This window comes from Plodia interpunctella, chromosome 29, assembly GCF_027563975.2.
Source record: "Plodia interpunctella isolate USDA-ARS_2022_Savannah chromosome 29, ilPloInte3.2, whole genome shotgun sequence".
Lineage (NCBI taxonomy): Eukaryota > Metazoa > Arthropoda > Insecta > Lepidoptera > Pyralidae > Plodia > Plodia interpunctella.
Window position 1 is genome coordinate 3952748 of NC_071322.1, and position 22009 is coordinate 3974756.

Here is a 22009-nt window from a genome sequence, read left to right on the forward strand (position 1 = left end):
ATAAAGATTTCATCATACATGTTAATCAAAACTATTTAATTGACCCCTATTTTGACAAATTTAATATGATTTTGTATCAGTGTGTTAATATTATTTTCTTTTAAATAGATTTAAGAATTTGCAAGGCACAAAATAAAAAACAAACATAAAATAAAAATTACTTCATTTATTAAAATTTTAAAAACGATTCACTTTAATATTATTTCATTGTTCAACGACAAACGCAGCTTGCTATCGACGAGATGTAAATTGTAATAAAAAAAAATAATGCGCTAGAAATAAAAAAAATTCGTTCCACCTGATCGCACCATAAATTATGGCCGGATCATGATAAATTATATGTTATTTTTACAAATAAAAAAAAAATAGAAACGTAGTACAACAATTATTATGGCAAAGCTTGGCAACTTAAAAGGTAATTCACAGTGAAAATTGATCCATAACTGTATATTATTTATTACCATATGACGGCCATTTATGAAATATATTTCTACAGTGATGATAGAAACAGACTTGATAAAATTTACATTCTATAAACATTGAGGTTAATCGAAAAAAATAATAATTAGCAAATATAGAGTAATGTTTACACAGAATTTATTAAAACACCTGTTCGCGCCAATAACAGAAAACACTTTACATAAGTAAATAAAATATTTCGCACTATCAAAAACAATTCTCTATAGTAAAAGAAATACTGAACAATTTAACATAGCCCATATACAATATCACAGGCCTACCACGATACAAACTCGTAGCGCGTTACTATCGACCACATGCTGTCTCTTTTACCCAATTCGTGTACGCATCGTGTGTAAAAGTTAGAATACGTGGACGCAAACGTGAAATGTGTCTTATGTTTCACGGTAGACCCCCAGGATCGTGAAAAAAGGTAGACATAAGTTTACGTGATACTGTACAATTAATCGTGTTTATTTTATTGCACAATATATTTACAATTTGATTTAACAGTAATTATTATTTCAAACAATATGTTGTTGATTTAGCTAGCTAGTTGTTAGTACTTTTAAGTGTTAAGTTATATACAGGGTTACTGGTATCTAAAGCATAACCTTCCAAAGGCGCATAAGGTACATTAACATCTTTTGTTCTACGACTTTTGTCTAAACGTGATAAATACAAAAAGTTTCCTTTTTTTAGTTTTAATGTCGTTTCTATAAAACGAACATACATAACGCTACTGTACTGTCACGTGTCGCTAGGCTATTACATACAGTTAACATGTGTAGAATCGCAAATTAGATTGTTTTTTTATATAGGAAAAAAAAATTTCACGATGTCGTAGAATAAAAGTTGCTTGTTTTGATGTACCCAAGTAGTCTGGAACAACGGCAATAAAGACCCAAGTGCTAGCCACCATAATGTTTTTTCTGATATGAATCCCACACATGGCTTTCCTTTTCCTCATTTACTGCAGCCAAAAGAACCTGGCACTATGTCAATTATGACGTTGATTTAAGAGGTTTTGCGTTTGATACCAGTAACCCTGTATATACAGTGAAAAAAAAAACAAAAACAATATATGCTGAACTAAGTACATTACGATTGCAAATTTCAGCTTGCAATAATTTTGTTTGACTTTAAAATAATCAAAAAACCAACTATGATAAATTATACTTGGGCAATCATCGATAAATTAGTCAGAACTAAGAATACACAATCAAGTCTCTTTGCGTTCGTTTTAATGTACAAAATATATAAATAAAACCAAGAACATGATTTGTGAAAACTTTTGCTATACAACATTAAAAAAACGCTAAATTAATGGAAGATCTTTTCGCTAATATATTCACAAAGTTGTTCACGACTAAAGTTAAAAAAAGAAAACATTTTAAACTATTACATATATGTAAATCATCAACAACAAATTTATTATCATGATTTTAATAGATCCAGCAGTGATTTGTATTCATTAAAAAGATACAATTAAAATGAGCGGGAAAAAAGTACCATTTGGCTTTTTACGATGTAAAAAAAGATAATATCAAATTTAAAAAAAAAATGCGATAGTGAGTTTTTTTTTAATTTTTTGACAACTGCAATGGAAGAATTTTTTAAAATGTGTATAATAATAAATATATGTATTTTTAAATCTTTTCATGTATACAAAATACTGCAGTCCTGTAACGTTAAATGTAAATAACATAAAAACTTACTGCTTATAAAATATCAAAAACTAAATAACATTAAAATGGATAAAAACCAAAGTTCAGCGATGGAAAACGCATGAATTTCTTTTTTACTTTGTTTGTATGGTATATTTTTTGAAAATTATTTTTACCAAATTATCACAGTATTATCTTTAGCAGTGTTCAATGTTAATTGAATTTTAGATAATAATAGTGGATTTTATTAAGTTAACATCAACATGTGACTTGCAAGAAATAAATTTGAATGTGAGCATAAATGTGGGTATTCAAGTATAATGTGTGTAATATATATAAACTCTTGACTCGATTTACGTCTCACCAACGCGTCTCGGAAACGTTTTCATATTTCATAAAGTTTAATTCAAAATATGGATGTTCCGAAATGTTAACAATCACAATATTTTTGTTATCCTTAAAATAAATTGGTATCCAAACGTTAATATTGTCAATTTCATGCATGACACAGCCCATTTTCAGCCAATTTTGATATTAACACCTCTGATATACATTATATTTACGCCTTCAGTTCAAAAAGAGTATAATATCGTGCACAAAATTGATAAAATTAGACTTATTTCTTTTTTATTTATTCTGAAGTGAGGCAAGATCAAGTGGAACGCAACCCTAGTGTCTGATCGCACCTTTTCGTCGGAAGCAGCGCGACGTTCACTGAAAATAAAGAAAAATATATATAATTAACCTAAATCCTATCATCCTTATCATTATATATTATAAAACAAAGTATTCTGCCGCGTCTGCGCGTCGTTCGCGATAAACTCAAAAACTATTGCACGGATTTTCATGTGGTTTTCTCCAATAGATAGTGTAATTCGTGAGGAAGGTTTAGGTGTATAATTTATTGTTCTTACCCGAGCGAAGCCGGGGCGGGCCGCTAGTAATCTATAAATGCGATTCAGTCTGTCAAGAAAAAGGAGAAAACTGATTTTTAATGAACTACATTTTTTTTGCAATGTACTGGACGGATTGTTATGAAATTTGGTACACGGGTAGAATACAACCTGGATTAACATATAGAGTACTATTTATCTCGAAATTCCCACGGGAGCGAATTAATAAATTTCAAAAAAAAAGCTTCTACAATAAGTAATAGCCATTGTGTAAGTATCTTGTATTTGTTTTAATCGATGTACTTATTTGAACAACATATTACAAACGAAGTTAAAATAGTAACAAAAACTCCTCACCTCACTCCGTAGCAGACACATCAGTCAATAAGTAAGTGATATTTTCTCTGTGTCGCGGCGACACAACATGGCGCTTCGCGTTCTCGCCCTCCGCCACATCACCATCACAAACTCCACACTTTAACTTCCCAAAATCATAGTACACATACTTATTCCTTCCCAACATAACGATATTATGCTTCAACTCCAAGTAAAAACGGAAAATATTCTCAGAATTTGGCTTAACTTTGAAATGTTCCGCGTATACCAAATGCGCGAGCAGAGATCTTATGGAATTGAAGACGCCATCACAAGTTTTACACGTAAATGTTTGCCCTTCGCTGTGCAAAATGTAATTCCCGTGCATATAAACGCTTATTATATCACCTCTATTGGCCCTAAGTTTCACGTCGACCGCGTTGTTTTGATGCTCAATGCTTGATAGTATGTGGTTGACAGCATCGCTCATGTTACCGAATGTGCCGTCGCAAAGTTCGCATTTGGTCCCGTCTTCCGTTATGTTGTGCACAGAAAGCAATTCCTTGTCGACATTGTCGGAATAAAGAGCGGACTTTATCAGTTTCGACACAGTTTCTATGTGCATGGAGCTGTCGAAATGCTGTACAATGGCAGCGAACGACGGGACTGCGACGTAATCGGGACAAATGGTGCAGACGTAATAGTTACCAAAACTGGCAAAGTATTCCGATGGTCGGCAGTGGTTTTTGTAAAGCATCACGAGCTTGTGCGGCGCCGCGTTGCGCAGATGTTTTTTCTGCCGAATATGGTTGAACAGGACCTGTCTTGGTCCCTTCAGAGTCATGTCGCAACATGTGCAGTAGTTGGCGATCTTTCCGGACGGTTTTATGAAGTTTTCAATGATCACGTGGTCTCTACTGTTCTGCGGCTTCCCGACGCTGGCCAAGAACTTCGTCCAGTCCAAATCTTTGGGGCCCCATTCGTCGGGAACAGAACCATCAGGGTTGTTCGCTCTCATTCTGCGATAAAGTTTATCTGACAGTTTAGCTAAGTGATTCTCATCGAGAATGTGAATAGTGGAAGCTTCGAGGGACTCAATTGACGTTTTGCAAAGGCCACATCTCAGTCCGTTCGCGTCTTCAGTGACGTCGTGTCCGTAAAGGAATTTACGGTTCATCTCTTTTATTTTCTCCATAGAAGCCTCGTCCATGGAGAAGGGAATGTGTTTATCAGCTTGCAAGATGCAGGAGAGGTTATGAATATGGGACTCGCTGAATACATGGTTGAGCACACTATCGTAACGGAATCTAAGTGTGTAATACTCGCAAGCCATGCAGAAAAAAGCGAGTTTCCCAGTGCGGTCGTCAACTAGCGATAGTAATTTATGATTGGCGAGTAATTTCAAGATGAAATTCTCGATAGGACCGTAGTAACGGTATTTCTTCACTTGACTCTTAACAGGTTTCTCTGTGGTTTGTTCGTTATCATCATTCTCTATGTTCTTGTTGGAGTCCGCTGAGAAATTTTGGTAGACATTGTCCTTGATGCTCATAATGATAGGCGCTACAGAGCTTGTTTGGGTTGAGAAGTCTATACCGACGACTTCTTGGCATAGTTTATCGTACGCCGATTGGTGGAATTTGATCGCAGCATTGATGCTGGCCTCGGAATTGTCTGGAAGGAGGCGGATCAAAGCCGCTTCCAGTTTAGCCAAAAACGTACGATCCAATTTCTCCAAAGGCTTGGCGAATGTCATGACCTGTTCAAGAGTCTGAGCGGGCGTTTCGCCACATTCCATCGCAGATAACCTCCTGGACATATTGGGGAGGATCACCGGTTCGGAGACGTCTACAACGCTCTCGCGTTTCAGCTTGGGCAGGTGCACTTCTAAATTGAAATGTTTCTGCAGCGACTCCATCAAGGGTTCCTCGTCATTCAGCTCAATCTCAACCTGGCAATCGGTGCAGATGTGCACTTGTTTCGCGTTCTCAGCGGTCAATAACTCAGCCTTCAGCAACTCAGGTACTTCGCTCACTGGCAGACTGTTAAAACGCTGCCTTTGCAGCCCACTTTTCTTCTCAGTCGTAAATATATACTCAACTTCGACGGCATCCCGTTTCTGGAGGAAAACTCTTTTGTGCGTCTCGTTTAGATCACTTAGATACTTGTGAACGACCGCGTTCTTCTGCGTAACGGGGTCGTTCAGTATCTTTTGGAAATGCTTAGCTAAGCGTTTCACGTCATCCACCTTCCTGAATGAAAGGACAGTCAGATCCGCCATTTTGTTGGCGAGTTCGTCCGCGTCGCCCATAGTCAAAAAAGTATGTAAAAAATAAAAGCTGTACAGTGATTAAGACCTGTCTTGGTGGACAACCAAGATTTGTGGGTCTTTGAGGAAGCCCAGAGGAGCTTAGATGAGAATGAATAATTTGGGAGCCCGTACGACGCCTAAACTTGTGATTGTGCTAGATTTCAATTCCAAAATGGATTTCTGATTTTATTAAAACAAAACTGGTACCGGTGTGGGGAATATCACCGCATATCAAGATCTGGAAAGAGAAAATATTTCTTGTTAATTAATGATTCTTATACAGAGCATCAAACCATCTCTCATTCTCTAGCATTGCTAGTTGCAATCCTACTATGAAACTGCAAAGCAGCAAACAAATAAACCTTAAAATTTGGAAGATTTGGCTGTGATTTGATGTGAAACTTCTGTAGCAGTTTTATTTTTATATACATTTCTTTATTACAAAAAATGCAACCAACTGACTCAAAGCCTAGGGTTTGTTCCACCATCAACTGACTGAATGTTTTGTTTTAGACGACCTCGGTGGCGCAGTGGTAAAGTGCCTGCCTCTGAACCAAGAGGTCCCGGGTTCAATCCCTGGTCAGGTCATGATGGAAAATGATCTTTTACTGATTGGCTCGGGTCTATTTATTATAAAATATAGTATAGTTGAGTTTGTATCCCATAACACAAGTCTCGAACTTACTTTGGGGCTAACTCAATCTTTGTGATTTGTCCTAATATATTTATTTATTTTATTTTAAAGTAACATAGAGCTGTTATTTCCTATCCTTTTTATCCCATAGTCGCCTTGTACGACACCCACAGGAGAATTTAGAATAGTTAGTGTTAGATGATCTTAGTTTAACCTTAGTAAGCATACTGCCACAAAAATATAATTATTAAACATTATAATATTTTCTTTCACTCTCAGACCAGCAGTATTTCATTTTTACATGTTCCCAGTTTCATTCTGGGCTGTGATGCCACAAAGCCCGGGTCAGCAGAAAAATAAACTTAAAACTTTAAAGAAACCTGTGGGATTGGGGTGCTTGCTTCATGTCTACCATTCTTGGGAATGTTATTTTTGGATATATCAGCTGCCTAAGCTATGGATAATTTAGCCACTTCATGTAACATCCACAGGAGGATATGGTGTGGTCCTATTTTAGGGTGGAACCACACAAGACAAAATACAACTGTTATTTGTAAAAAGAAAATAAAAAAATTATGTACCCTCAATGTAAATGTTAAAATTACCTCTAAAATATAAATAGACTTGATGTTTACACAGAAAATTACTAATGTGACATTATATATGTGTAACACTTTTATAACATTACAGATATGAGGATGATTCAAATAAGGAAAAACAATACCTACTATATATTGGTACTTGAATTAGCATTATGTACCTATCCATTGTTAAATAAGTAAATAATAACACTATATAACATTCACACACACTCGCTAACTCTGCAACTGACCACAGATAAAAAGAAACATGAGAAAGTTATAGAAAACTCTAGTGGGATTATAATGGCAAACTAAAACATTTACATAAACAATGCAAACTCAGTAGCACAGACATATAACAACTATAGACGCCGGCAGATAAATCACATTTAAATTTCTTTGCATTGTAAATTTATTTATGAAAAATTTCAATCACATTTTGTTAGGTTATAATGATAAGGCAATGTTCAGAATCGAAGCGTTATTATTGAACATTGAGTAAATAAGATTTTTTAGACGTAAATATAGTGGAAATTACCTGTAAATCTTGATTTTGTGCATGGCAGAAGCCTCCGCCGCGGTTTTAATATCGTACGGGCATCGGGTGACAGTCCAATGGTGACATGTTAGATTTTGAAGTTTGACAGATAACAACGTGATCGCCGCATTACTTGGGTGACCACTTTATAAGAAATTACCTATAATCTGGGTAGGTAGTAATAAAAAAATATAGTATCATTTAGAATTACTTTTTTATATAGACAAAGAAAGTTATAAACTCCGTCATAACTTTCATTCTGTTCATGCAAGAAAGAGTTGTGCGTATTTAAATTACACTAGGAGAATCACAGAGCCCTGATTCCCTAACATCTTTAGTGAGTATGAGGGCATTAAAATTCAATGTGGTGGAATCTGCCACTTTGTATGAAAATAGCGGGATTGGGCCGGAAAGTCGTCGATGGAAATCTTCTATCACATTTGGTTACCCTTACCGTCGTCTAAAACGTTTGCTTTTTTACATTGCTTTTCTATTTTTATTACTTTGGGGCTAACTCAATATGTGTGATTTGTACATTCATATTTATTTATGTATGTATTGTATTGCAGACAGACAAATACATAGTTCATCTTTCATTTCACTCTAACAAGAAAAATTAATACGTATTAAAAATATGATACGATTTTTGTCTCTCATTGTTTGGCTGGTTTCTTGCTATCTTGGTAGTTTGTATGGGATATTTCGGAAATTGTATGTAAATCTTCTATCTTATTTGCTCGTCAGTTGTTTTTAGATTTCTTTGTCTTTGCGTTAAAATTGTTTTCTATTTGTTCCTTTTCATCCATGATGTTGCCACATATTTGCAATAACTCCCCGATTATTTTGACATGACAACAAAATGCATTTCGCGTCGCGTCATTCATACGTGTAAAAATAAAGTATTGTAAAGAACACAGTAAAGCGTGAAATTAATCTAAATAACGGAACGGTGACCTTGTTATGGAGATATTTTGATCAAATATAAATTATCCATTAAAGAGGTGAACAAATATGACTATTTTTGATGTCTTTCTTTAATTGTATTGCATACTAGCTGCCCATCCCGGCTTTGCTCTAGTAAAACCATAAAAATTATATTATACGCCTTCACACCTTCCTCTTGAATCACTATCTATTTTAAAACTAACATCAAAATCCGTTGAGTGGTTTTAAACAGAGAGCGGGACGTGACTTAATTTTATACTAGACCGCGGCTTCGCCTGCGTTAATTTTCCGGGATAAAATTTTCCATACTTCAAACTACATTTATGCAAATTTTTAAGAAAATTGGTTTAGTAGATAGAGCGTGAAGAGGTAACAAAGAAACAAACTTACATTCGCATTTGTAATATTCCTTAGGAAGTTAGGGGTTAGAATAGGATTAGGGTTATGTTGGCAGCGATAGTGATATTACTTTGCTCTTATAAATCTGTGTTAGAAACAGACAGACCTCTTGACGACCTCGGTGGCGCAGTGGTATGCTTGCCTCTGAACCGAGAGAATCAAACCCGGGACGGGTTCGATCCCCGGTCGGGTCATGATGGAAAATGATCTTTTTCTGATTGGCCCGGGTCTTGGATGTTTATTTATATATGTATTTGTTATAAAATATAGTATCGTTGACTTAACGTTTCCCATAACACTAGTTTCGAACTTACTTTGGGGCTAGCTCAATCTGTGTGATTTGTCCTAAAATATTTATTTATTTATAAGACAGGCAGCGGCGCGGCGTCATGAATTTCACCCCGGAAAGTACCCGGTTCAAAACTACCCATCACACTCGCTACATTCCCTCTCTGAATAGCAATAGATATTCTCTATCTAAACACCACTCCCTTAAATGACGTCCTGTCTAACATGGAGTATTAAAATGAACATTATGTTCTTAATATGTGATTATGATATCAGTGGTTGATTGCACTCGTCCGTCGTCGTTTCCATATTTGCAAAACTACCAAATTAAAAATAATACTGTCAAATTGACATTTCTTTCTACACTGACAGTGACGTGACAGTTCTTTGTAGGGGCTTTTTGGGGCTTCCGCTTGTTTGTTCATTCATTTCGATTTCGCTGTTTTTGTACACCTACTATTATTATCTTCTTCAAAGTGGAACCAATATATAAACTAATGCATACAGGGAGATTGCGGTTGTGTATTGCCAATTTTGCGAAATAGAAGACCGTGCGAACAGAGAGACTTTCATTTAACATGGACATGGACGAACCGGAGGTGGAGTTTGACTTCGACAATGACACAACTTGCACCATTTGCTATGCCGAATTTCTCGATGCAGGAGATCTGGAAATCCACAAGGCCCAAATGCACATCATCGGAATATTGAATTGTCAATTCTGTGCGCTGAAACTAATGAGTGTCGAAGATTATGCGTTGCATATTCGTGATGAACATTTGTTAAATATGAAAATATGCCAGATTTGCGCTAGAGTGTTTCTGGACGAAACTTACTGCAGAAAACATGAGAAAAAACATTTGATGAACCCCAATACCGCTAAGTATTCTTGTTCGCAATGTGAGTTAAACTTTTACAGTACTAAGGAGTTGGAAAAACATGAATTCAATACACATAAAGAAGAGGACTATGCCAGAGGTTTCTGGCTACAGGACTTCTCGCCGCACCTGGCATCTGTTTTAAATATGACTTTAAAGTGTATACTTGTTGAGGGGAAGCGCAAGTTTGTATGTACAAAATGCAGAGCTACATCGCCAAACCTCAAAGACTATGTACAACATTTAAAAAATGCGAATTGCCGATCTTTAACTTGCAACACATGCTCTTGTGTGTATAAAAGCAAAAAGAGTATGTGGAGGCATTTAACAAAACATGGCGAATGTAATTGTGATATGAAAAATATTGTTAAAAAATGCAATATATGTTTGAAAGTTTTCCCGATTCACTTCTGGAGATATCATCAGAATTCTTGTAAGGTCATTAAATGCCAGATATGCGAGATCCCATTTGAGAATTTGGAAGATTTAGCGAAACACCAGACGGAAAAGCATCCGTTGGTTGTTTCTGTTCAAGTTTGCAAATATTGTAACAGGGAGTTTGTGGGAAAGGTGGGACTCGACAAGCATATACAAAGGACACACAACATAGAACTGTATAAATATAAATGTGTCCATTGTGAAATGGTCTTTAAGCATCCACAAAAATTATTTGCACATTTCTATACGAAACACAAGGAGATGGAGCCATATTTCTGCTGTATATGCGACAAGAAATTTAAAATTAGAAAGAATTTTACTATTCATATCAAATTGGAACATTCCAGTAAGGGTTTTGTCGAATTTGATGAGAAATTCAATGTTTATTTTAGAGAAAGGAGGTTTTTAACACAAGCAATTACTACAAATGATAATTCTCCAATTACTAATGCTAATACTGGAAATTCGAAGGACACAAGTGAACAGAAACACTCAGAAGAAACTGATAATCCTAAAAAAAATCCTGACGCTGTAGAAAAAAGATTAATTGAAATTGAAATTGATAGTCAGCCAAGTGAAACCAAAGACTTCCTCGCGACAGAGACAGAGGCACAGACCGAGAATGAAACAAAAGAGGAAACAAAGTCCAAACGGAAAGTCAAATCGAGTAGAGTTGCCAATACAGTGTATTCGTCTGGTTCTGATTCGTTTGACGACCAACCTCTATGTGTTGTTAGAAAAAATATTGGGAAACATGGAAGGCCTAAGATAAGAAGAAGGAATGTCGATGTTAAGAATAGGTTCACTTGTCAACATTGCAATAAAATATGCAACACCTATCAAAATTATCACCACCATTTGAACACAGTCCATCAAAATGAAAGTGTTAAATGTGTGAAGTGCAACAGAACTTTTGCTTCAAAGAAGAAGCTGACAGCTCACATCGCCAAAGAGCATTCGTTTTCACAATTGACTGAAACTCTCAAAAAAGTATTAGCGAATCGTCAAAACAATCAGATTTCATCAACTGATGCAAATACATTGACAAATTCTCAAAAATTTGAGAGAACCATCAAAAAAGTCGATTGCACTAGTGTCGAGGAGCCAGCAACGTTGAAATCTATCTCAAAAGAATTATCCGTTCAAAAGTTTATTGAAAGCTTCACACCAGAAACTAATGAGATAAAGAAGAATATAATCATTGACAGCAATGTTAGTATTAAACCTGTAAATTGCCAGCCAAAAGAGTCATTCATAAAATTAACTAAGTTCCAACCTAAAGAAGTCGAATCAAATATTTTAAGGGCTAACAAACTGTCGATGCCCGTTAGATTTAAGCCTGATAATTCTGAACAGAATAGTGTTACAGTGAAAGTGGTAAATGCTGAAAGTCGGCCATTATTCATTAAGCCATATCATGACAATGATTACGCTAATAATAATGACAGTTATGACAATGATATGATAAAATACCATCAAATACCCGAGGTAGCGCAGGAAGTGATGTTAGAAGGTTCAGAAGAAGTTCCTAAATCTAAAGTACATAAAATTGTCATCCCAAATATACCTAAAGAGATGAGTCAAGTGCGGATAGCGACACTCCAGCCTGAGGCTCCATATTACAAAATAATAAAGATAAGCGATGTGTTGAAGAAGCCTGAGGAACTCAAGGATGAGAAAGAAACAGATATAATATTGCCGAATGGGAAAAAGTTGGTGAGTGTAAATCCGTTAGCGCATTTACTAGGAGATACTCCCATTGAGAAGATTATGGGTCAAAAGAATAAATATTATAAATATCAGCCGAAAACACCTAATTTCGAACAGGCAGTTGCGAGGGCACTTACGGTGGTGAAACCAACTCCAATGAAGAAGAGGAAGATTACCAAAGTGGAGCCTTAACCACTGAGCTTGTTTTCATAATTATTATGCAATTAGAATCACATTTTGTCATTAATTCAAATTTAAACAAATTGACTATTGATTGTGATCATGCATTGAATATTATTTTTTATGTAGAAATATTTAAAAGGCTAATAACAGATTTAACTTATTTTTCATATTTGCAACAATAATGTTAAAAAACTACTAGTTAGTAGGATATGCATCTGTATCTGAAGGAAGTTACGCTATATCAAACTTTCAGCAGCGACAATAGAGGGTATTACTTATGTTGGTTGTAAATTGAAATAAAACATTCAATATTCAAAATAATCTTTATTGTTACAATTGAAACCTATTAAAACAATATCCTTATGCGTAATAACCTAAAACCAATTTAATTTAATCTTAACAATATAGACTTTGCACGCCTTATTACATTCCGCTTGGCAACATACGCGTCTCACTCATTTCTTTTGTCTCTAATGAAATAGCACATATTTATATATGCAGAGAAAAAAATTGGGCGCCAGTTGATGCTAAGTGGAGACTTCTTGTTCACATTTTGACCAATCTAAGGACATTCTTATTGTAAGCTAAGCGTTAACAGAAAATAACTAAACAATGTGCAAAAGTTTACTTGACCTGGCGGCAAAAATCTGATTTTCAAAACGCGTCAAATTTATTCCAACAGTAGCGATGCCACATTAACTCGATTGGCCATTGGGCCAACGTTGACATGCGATTTAATAATATCCAACATAAAGACGCAACAGCGGCAACCCATCTTAATTCGTGGCACGCCAAGTTGCTTGATATGCAATCAGTGAAGCAGGGCCTCGATTTTTCCAAATTTCATAATAAATTTGACGTAACTCGTAACATGACCCACTTTAACCACCATGATTCAATCTTCTTGGTGGGTCATTAAAAACAATTTGCTATTCACAATTCTGTACCAATACATAAAAATACAATTTTATACAATTGAAAATGACACGTGAAAATTATATGCAAGCAAATTTTAAATATAGGCATTTTTAAATTAATTTTCCCAGATGGCAAACGGACTACATACACGTCATTTTAAAAAACGTTGGTGAAAATGGAAAAAAATGAAATGAAAAAATCGGACCCCTTTAGAGACACCACGAACGAAGTCCCGCAACAATGTGTTGAAGTATTAATAACATATCGGCCACGTTGTCGTTGTCAGCGTCAGGGACTTCTTTCTAGACGCTGTCTTTTACGCCAGCTACGCACTATCGACGAACTCTGATGTCGACGCGAATGAACGTCACTGCGTAGTTTATACGAGTTTCTATTTACCGCAAGAAAAACCAGCAATGTACGTACGTGGAAACGGCAAAATTTGTAGAACTGTTTCCCGATAGTGTATATATCCGGCGTTGTGTTCAAAAAAATAATGGGTGTTGTGTACATCATGCCAATATAACTTTTATTGCCAGAATTTAAAGCCCAGATAAACAATAACAAGAACCAACCGAAACGTCACAAAAATAGTATAAAATAACGAATTGCGTTACATATATATATAAGTATATTTTCAACTTTTACTGATAGGAATTTCTTAATTTATAGCGTTTCTTATTAATAACAATAATTTTTTCACATCATTTTAACAAGTTGCAAAAAGAGAATATTACCAATAACAATTATGTGTGAAAAAGTAAATAAAAAAATAAAGGCTGAGGTCAATAAAGTCGGTGTCACATTCCACGTAATTACAGTTTTAAAATCATAGCTCTTAACAGTGGCGTAGCGTGCCTTGGAGGAGCCCTGTATCAATGATAGTTGGGGGGGAATTAAACGGGGAAAACCCGCAATAACCAATTTAATATCGATATAATAATGATGATCACGGTAGCTTAGGGTTGCTAACTTTTTTTACTAGAGATAAAAGTATATTTAGGTCTGAGAAGCAAAATGAACAGTATTTTAGAAAAAAATTGCAATATTTTTAATGTTTTTAACGAGTGCAGCTATGCTGCACTGAGAATGAGCGCCCCCTCTAACAAAATTTTTAAATAATATGTGTGAGCGTTTAAGAACAGTATTCTGTATACTTTACTCGTAATATTGTTCAACAGTAAAACATATAATTTAGTGAAAATCAGTACAATACAGTTATTAGCAATATAGTTGGGAATCCGACTACACATCTTATCACTAACTGAAGCAATACAAAAAATACACAATATTAGTCAAACGCGAAAATATGTAAATTAATTTTCATATACATATAACTCACAATATTTTTACAAAATTTACAATATTTTCATTAATTAAAATTGTCAGTTTAATAAATACAAATTAAATGCTGAGATTTTTTAATTACATTTTTTCGCCTTTTTCTTACAATTATAATGTGCTAGGTTTTGCCCGCGGCTTCGCCCGCGTGAATTTCGTTACGTACCCCATGTTCTTCTCCACACTTCAAACTACATGTATGCAAAATTTCAAGAACATTGGTTGAGTAGATAGAGCGTGAAGAGGTAACAAACAAACTTACTTTCGCATTTATAATATTACTAAGGATTATTTTTTCTTCTAATGTCTTGAAGAATAAATAAATTCATATTTGATGTTTCAATGAAACAATTCTCTATCCGTTAAAAGCTACTAAACCAATTTTAATGAATTTAGATATAGGAATTGAACATAAGTGTGTTTTTTTTTTCAATGAAATCTCTGAGGGTAATAGATGATGAATCATGATGAAACGGAATTATGATGCCAGTAGTTTGTAGCTTGTGAGTAATAACTATAAATAAAAAAATTGACGAGAAAAAGTGCCTGTGAAGGTATAATTTCTGATTAAGTGATTTGAATTTAATTATAACTTTATACTACAATTTCATTTCATTTTACGGGTTAACTATATTTTAAGCGGAATTCATACCGTTAATTTATGAGCGGAATTTTATGTACATCGCTATTTTATGCGTGATGTAATTTTTTTTTTTATTTCTGCGAAGCCGTAAATTGTAAAGTAGGACCGATCACATTTGACATCTGTCAGCTTACAGTTAGAACTGTCAAAAAATTTCTTTATATAGTACTAACGTCTGGCCCCGGCTTCGCTCGGGTAAAACCATAATAAAAAGTAGCATGTCACTCCTGAAGGTTTCACCTATCTCTGTGCCAAATTTCATCAAAATTGGCCTAGTAATGATGAGATTACAAACAAAAGTATTAATCTTTCCTCTTTATAACATTAGTATGGAATTTAATTTTATGGTATGAAGTTTTTATATGCAATAAATAGTCTTCCCTCCGCTACAAGGTTACATTTATGAATTTTGACGTACTATCAAATGTGACATTAAAATTGGTCCTACTTTAGAGTACATATTCAGTTTCATATCAATTGTTGATACAAGAGAGATAAACCATACTTTAAGCTAATGTTTAGTCACTATCGCACTTTACAATATGAATGAGACAAAAAACATACATTAGCTTAAACTACGCTGTGACTTTTATAAAAATTAAATTGCGACAAAATTAAGTGAGATACAGCATTACTGTTTTTTTTAATAATAGTATAAACAATGCGGCAATAAAGCATAAATTTAATTGCTATTATGAAACTAGTGTCATCAAAGTGACAAAAAAATTCAAATATAGACGTTAAATTACCGATTTTATGACAATTGAAGACTAAATTAACGATGCGTAACTACTTTCACACCACTAGTTTCCTAATGAAAATTACTTGCGTGCTCTATGAAACAAGTGATCTTGTTTTTAGTTCCAGATTTAAATCTAAAAACTGAGCCGTGTCGTGTGGAATTATGTCTGTCTCGCTCTAGCTGAAGGCCGCCGCCCGGTGGTGCGAGGAGATGGGAGAACTTGACACGGAGTCGATGCATAGCTCCGATGCTTGTTCGGCCAGTTCGTTGGTTATCTGTAACGACCATAGAGGTTCCACATTGATATCTACTTACCCATTTGTGGGAGGCATAGTCTATTTTTTATGTAAGAAAACATATAAAAATACTGGCGGTAACTTGAAGACCGCAATAAAGCGGCGAATTTGGGATCTCCTTTGCATTTGCAACCAACTCTAGTTGAAATACCGAACACGCATTTCCAAGATGGCGTAATATATTTACGGGACAAGTTTTAATCCATGTCCATCTGTTCAATCTTTGCATATTTTTGGAATTTTAGTTTTGAAAATGCAAGATCAATCACTAATCTAGAAGATCAATGTTAAATTTTTGGACAGAAACCATAAACAATCCATATTTTCACCTGTTTATGCTGCGTGTAGTCCGGCGCCAATTCAACGCGCGCAAGAGTAATTTTGGGATCTACTTTGCAATAAACGCTAGTTTAAACACGATTCCAAGATGGCGCAATATATTTACAGGACAAGTTTTAATCCATTTATATCTAGTCAATCCTCGCATATTTTCGAAATATTAATTTTGAAAATTCAAGATCAATCACTGATCTAGAAAATCCGTGCTATATTTTTGAACACAAACCACAAACAATCGATATTTTCACCTGTTTGTTGGCGTGCTGCGTGCAGTCCGGCGGCAACTTCAACGCGCGCAATAAAGCCGCGAGCCTGGGCGCTCGCTCGCCGCCAGCCAGCGCCAGCTGCAGCAGCCGGGCACCCATCTCTGTGCGGGCCGCCGCATGCCGTACAGTCCTGGGGAGAAATTGACTTTAATTGTGCGTATATTGTTTATGCAACATGTTTTTATTATTCGCCACTAGATGGCGGTAGGCCTTTAGGCGATTTGAATAAAATATTTTGATGACCTCCGTGGCTTAATGGTCATTACGCCAGCGTTATTCATTCCTTGTGTTTAATCGAAATTTAATGAGTATTCTTATTCAAAAATAATAATATACAATGTGGACTGACAGAAAATTTGATTAAATGCGCAAGTAAGTTTGTTAAATCTTCATGCATTATCTACTGGACGGATTGTTATGAAATTTGGTACACGGGTAGAAAATGACCTGGAATAACACATGGGGTACTTTTTATCCTGAAATTCCCACGGGAGCGAAGTCCAGGCCAACATATAGTAAATAAAAAAAAAACAAAATAATTTAAGGAAATATGGATATAGAGAAAGAGTATGTGAGTGTTCACCTCTGCGGCAGATGCTGCAGCGCGCGACAGGCGGAGGCCACGAGCGGCCGCAGCGCCTCCAGCCGCTGCGCGCGCGCCTCCGCCTCCGTCTCCGCCGACACCGCGCCTGCGATCTGAATTACAATGACTATGTTCAAGTTTGGTGTCTTCAGTGCTACCACAAATTACATTTTATTATTTTTATTAGTTCTCAATTTGTCACCATAAATTTGTAATTAAGTGTGCCAAAAAAATCAAAGGCCCAAAATTAAAGACCCTATTAATACATGTGAGTAATCAAAATTTAATATTATCGTTTATCACCAAAGTTATTGAGGTTTGCGTTTATCCCAAAATATCAATGAATTTATGGACGAATATTTTATTATTATAATTTATTAATTATATTATATTATAAATAAATATATTAGGACAAATCTAGCCCCAAATTAATTAGCCTTTAGATTGAGCTAGCCCCAAAGTAAGTACGAGACTTGTGTTATGGGATACTAACTCAACAATGCTATATTTTATAACAAATACATGTTTAGATAAACATCCAAGACCCGGGCCAATCAGAAAAAGATCATTTTCCATCATGACCCGACCGATATAATTATTAAATATTTTTATTATATTATAATTTATCAATGAATATCGATCGATTTATCAGTGAACCGCAGCACTGAGCCTAGCTTTACTATAAAGCGTAGTAGTCAGGTGGCGCACTCTAAGCATTATAACCAATTATTATAGATTTTTTGAATAAATTATGTGGATTTGGATTTTTTATGTTTTGCCTATGCACATATTATCAGTAATAGGTACTGATAGCCTCATTTTATTTTTGTCATAATTAAAAAAATATGGTATATATTATATGTAGGATTAACATATAATCCTTAACTTGTGGAGTTAATAAAGATATTTTATTATTATTAATGTGAACCAACTAGTATATGGAAAATAAACTGGCTTCTCACCGCGGCTTCGACCGCTTCAATTTTTCTACTATTGCGGAATAGACAATACATACAAATTTCATACAAACTTTCAACCCCAATTATAGTCGTTTGGGGGTTGTTTTATGAGATAAAAAGTAACTTTAACTACTACTTACTTACTTAGTAGTATTTTAAAAAAGTTATGTAATTTTTGACACAAGCTTTTATTGTTGTCACGTTATTGAATTAAATGTGTAACAAAAATCGTGTCTGCGTAGTAAACCGTTGGGAGTTCCCACGCCTGGAGCCGTTCCTGGGCGCACCATCGGGTCACGCTTATCATAATAATGCATTGCCATCTAAACCAAATGTGCGTACAAAATTTCAGCTCAATCGGTTGAAGATATCTGCTTCAAAATTGAGTTGCAAGATCCCACCCGAGACAGGGACAACGTTTATCAATTTATTTTTATTTAGGCACATCAACAACATAAACACAAAACAATCATATTTAATATATTAAAATTTTAAGATACATAACTGCACACTAGCGCCGCCATCACATTGTTACCAATTTCTTTTGTTTATGGGCGAAAACTAAAAAATTCTCTTTTCAAACTTTTAACAAACATTACTGATTTAAAGTTACGACATTGCAAGTTAAACAAAAGCTTGTAATATATATATGGTAACCTCGTGACACACGTGCATGTAGTGGTACAGGGCCAGGCCGCCCGCGCCCCAGCGCGCCACCAGGTGGCGCTGCGCCGCCGCCTGCAGCTTCTCCAGCAGCGGCGCCACGCTCTTCAGATTATCTACAAAATCACAACTAATATTATAAATGCGAAAGTTAATTTGTTTGTCACCTCTTCACGCTCTATCTACTCGACCAATTTTCTTGAAGTTTTGCATACATGTAGTTTGAAGTGTGGAGAAGGACATAAGGTACCTTTCATCCCGGAAAAATAACTGCTCCCATAGGAAATCACGCAAGCGAAGCCGCGAACAAAAGCTAGTACTCAATACTTTATTGCAACCCCATAGTTGATATGGAGTTTATACAGGGTCACTGGGGACTACTTGGGTACATCAAAACAAGCAAATTTTATTCTATAACTTTTTGTGATTTGTAGTTATTTTTTTCATATAAAAAAATACTACTTTATTGCGATTCTACACATGTTAACTCTACGTAATATAGCAAAGCAACACGAGACAGTACATTAGCGTTATGTAGCGGAATCGAACATAGAATTAACGTTTTATAGAAACGACATTAAAACTAAAAAAAAGATTTTTTATTTCTTTATTATGTTTAGACAATTCGTACAATTCGTCGACAAGTCGTAGAACAAAAGATGTCAGTCTCTATGTACCTTATGCGCCTTTGGAAGGTTATGCGTTAGATACCAGTGACCCTGTATATAAAATAAAAGTACATTTTGTGGACCGAGTCGGGAGGTCGCACTCGAATAGAGAAATAAATTATATATAAAAATGCAAGTTTCATTAGAATTGACATCAAATTTTCAACACATTTTCTCTAGTTACAACTAGTTTTTACTAAATGCCTTTGTTAAAACTAGAATTTACCACTGATATATTTGATTTTGTGATAAAACTGGTATTGTTATTGCAAGACAAACTATCGTGGCATTTTGAGTTACAAAGGCAACATTTTTTCTAACAAAGACAACTTTTTTGCTTTGAGAACAGTTTTAATTGACTCGCTTAGGAAAAACGCGTATTATCTAGTAAGAATTAGTCTTAACTGATATTCAAATTTGAGCATTAGTTAATTTTAATTTTAACAAAGGCATTTAGTAAAAACCAGTTCTAACTGGGGAAAGCGCGTTCTATCTAAAAACTGGTTTTAACTGTAACATATAGATTAATTTATATAAAAAGTTTTTTTCATCTAAATGTTAATAGTTTAGGCTTTGCACTAATTCAAATTAAAAAACTCAAATTCAAATGATTTTATTCAAAAATTAGACCTTCACAGGCACTTTTTACAAACTACTGGCATTTCGGAACGACCGTTGCTAAGAAGAAATGCCGAAAAAAATCTCATTTGAATAGTATTACATATTATGCCAAGAGGGTTTCATGTTTGAATATCTTGTTGTAATTTCCGACTCCTTTGCAAATTGGTGCAATGGAGTTCACCTGTCTATCTATCTCTATATATCTATCTGCCTACCTCCGAGTACAGCATCAGGTAACAGTTTATCCAACAACACTTCGTGCGCCGAATTCCATTCCTCAGCCGCGGCCAAGTGTTCCGCTTGCATTAGAGAATCGTGCTGTTGACAGAAGAAACAAATTTATGGTTCCGTAGGGTAAAAAAAAAACCGGTCAAGTGCTAGTTAGACTCGCGCACCGAGGGTTCCGTACAAAATTTTGAAGTTTCGCGGGCGTATGCGTATTCATTTTGTACGAATTACAAATATATAACGTTTTTCCTTTGATGTAAGTGATAATTATCAATTTTTGGATTTTTCCTATATCAGCACAGTATTGTATCCCAAATTTCATGATTCTAGGTCATCGGGAAGTGCCCTGTAGGTTTTGATTCCCTTGCAAAATATACGACATAAACGGACACATTTTTTGATCGCGTTAACGTACAAGTTTGATTTTTTCCCAGCTGAAAGAGACCGCAAACCTGGGTATTTGGTATAAATTTCAACTTGATACCTTTACGCGTTCCTGAGAAAAAGGGTCTTGACAGACGGACATAAAGACAGACAGACGGACAACGAAGTGATCCTAAAAAGGTTCTTACAAGCAGCTCAGACAATTTTGAATGGAACATTTATGGAAAGCTAAGCCTGCTCTATTTACAAATCAATTATTTCAAGAACCACCGCATAAAAAATCAGCTATCAAATAAAAAAAAATCGCATCCAAATCAGTTCACTCGTTGATGAGTTACGGTGTCACGTACACAGACACACTTAGCGGTCAAACTTATAACACTCCTCTTTTTCCGTCGGGGGTTAAAAATGATGTTTATCTATATACGTATATGTTATAAAATATAGTATCGTTGAGTCAGTATCCCATAACACAAGTCTCGAACTTACTTTGGGGCTAGCTCAATCTGTGTGATTTGTCCTAATATATTTATATATAAACAATAAATACTCACCATGTATCCAGCTCTATGCGCTTGCGCTAGAAGCAACCACTTCTCCGGGACTTGCAGTCTTCTTATGAACTGTCAAATATATATCTTTTTTTACACATCTCATTCTTCAGATCTTTACAGGCATTTAATTACATTTAAAATCATATAGTATTTTTCTCAAAAAGCTACAAACTACTAGCATTTCGGGCATTTCAGAACGACCACTGCTGGGAAGGAATGCCGGTAGAAACTCATTTGAACAGTGTTGGTCCCTGTCATGCCAGAAGGGCTTACCATTATTGTTTCTTACATATATTTTTTCTAATAATTATAACAAATCAGTGAGCATAAGGTCAGAGTAAAATTTTGAAAATTCGACCGTGATTTTACAGTACAGAAACATTTAATACTATGATAGTATACTTATCAAATTATCAAATTACTACTATATTAAATGACAGGTATTAAAATTTTGCCCACAACTTTGTATGTTATTAAAAATCCGTTTCCAGTGGGAATTTCACGAAATCCCTTCTCAGTGCTCCCCTGCACTGTCCTAGGAACCTACACGCCGAATTTCAGCTTT

At 35.2% G+C, this 22009-nt stretch overlaps 3 protein-coding genes across 6 annotated transcripts in view; 1 reads left to right on the forward strand and 2 right to left on the reverse strand.

Annotated features, from left to right (window-relative positions):
• Positions 1-146: 146 nt before the first annotated feature.
• On the reverse strand, positions 147-7525 carry LOC128682276 (uncharacterized). Of its 2 annotated transcripts, XR_008406106.2 has the most exons (4): positions 7399-7525; positions 3377-5883; positions 3041-3089; positions 1687-2840 (listed from the first exon to the last, which is right to left on the reverse strand). XR_008406106.2 is itself a non-coding variant. In XM_053766904.1 (3 exons), the coding sequence occupies exon 2, from the start codon at positions 5643-5645 to the stop codon at positions 3378-3380; it is 2268 nt and encodes a 755-aa protein (XP_053622879.1). In that variant the 5' UTR covers positions 5646-5883; positions 7399-7525; the 3' UTR covers positions 147-2840; position 3377. The 2 variants fall into 2 exon arrangements, 1 of the variants encoding a protein (XP_053622879.1); XM_053766904.1 differs by lacking the exon at positions 3041-3089 and having other exon boundaries at positions 147-2840.
• A 1893-nt stretch (positions 7526-9418) lies between these two features.
• Positions 9419-12560, forward strand: LOC128682279 (zinc finger protein 84-like). Its single transcript, XM_053766908.1, has one exon. The coding sequence runs from the start codon at positions 9609-9611 to the stop codon at positions 12246-12248; it is 2640 nt and encodes an 879-aa protein (XP_053622883.1). The 5' UTR covers positions 9419-9608; the 3' UTR covers positions 12249-12560.
• The window catches only part of Nup98-96 (Nucleoporin 98-96kD), a 62343-nt gene continuing 52882 nt past the window's right edge, over positions 12549-22009 (reverse strand). For all 3 annotated transcript variants that reach the window (XM_053766907.2, XM_053766905.2, XM_053766906.2), the window contains exons 43-48: positions 21445-21513; positions 20494-20596; positions 18984-19105; positions 17368-17480; positions 16767-16914; positions 12549-16158 (exon numbers count right to left, since the gene is read on the reverse strand). In XM_053766907.2, the coding sequence (XP_053622882.1) occupies positions 16060-16158; positions 16767-16914; positions 17368-17480; positions 18984-19105; positions 20494-20596; positions 21445-21513 (654 nt within the window). In that variant the 3' untranslated portion in view covers positions 12549-16059. The remainder of the gene's footprint in view (positions 16159-16766; positions 16915-17367; positions 17481-18983; positions 19106-20493; positions 20597-21444; positions 21514-22009) is intronic.

What these genes read in the sequence shown, in the direction of transcription:
- LOC128682279 (XM_053766908.1), top strand. Translation starts at nt 9,609, where the DNA reads ATGGACATGGACGAACCGGAGGTGGAGTTTGACTTCGACAATGACACA.
- LOC128682276 (XM_053766904.1), bottom strand. Translation starts at nt 5,645, where the DNA reads ATGGGCGACGCGGACGAACTCGCCAACAAAATGGCGGATCTGACTGTC.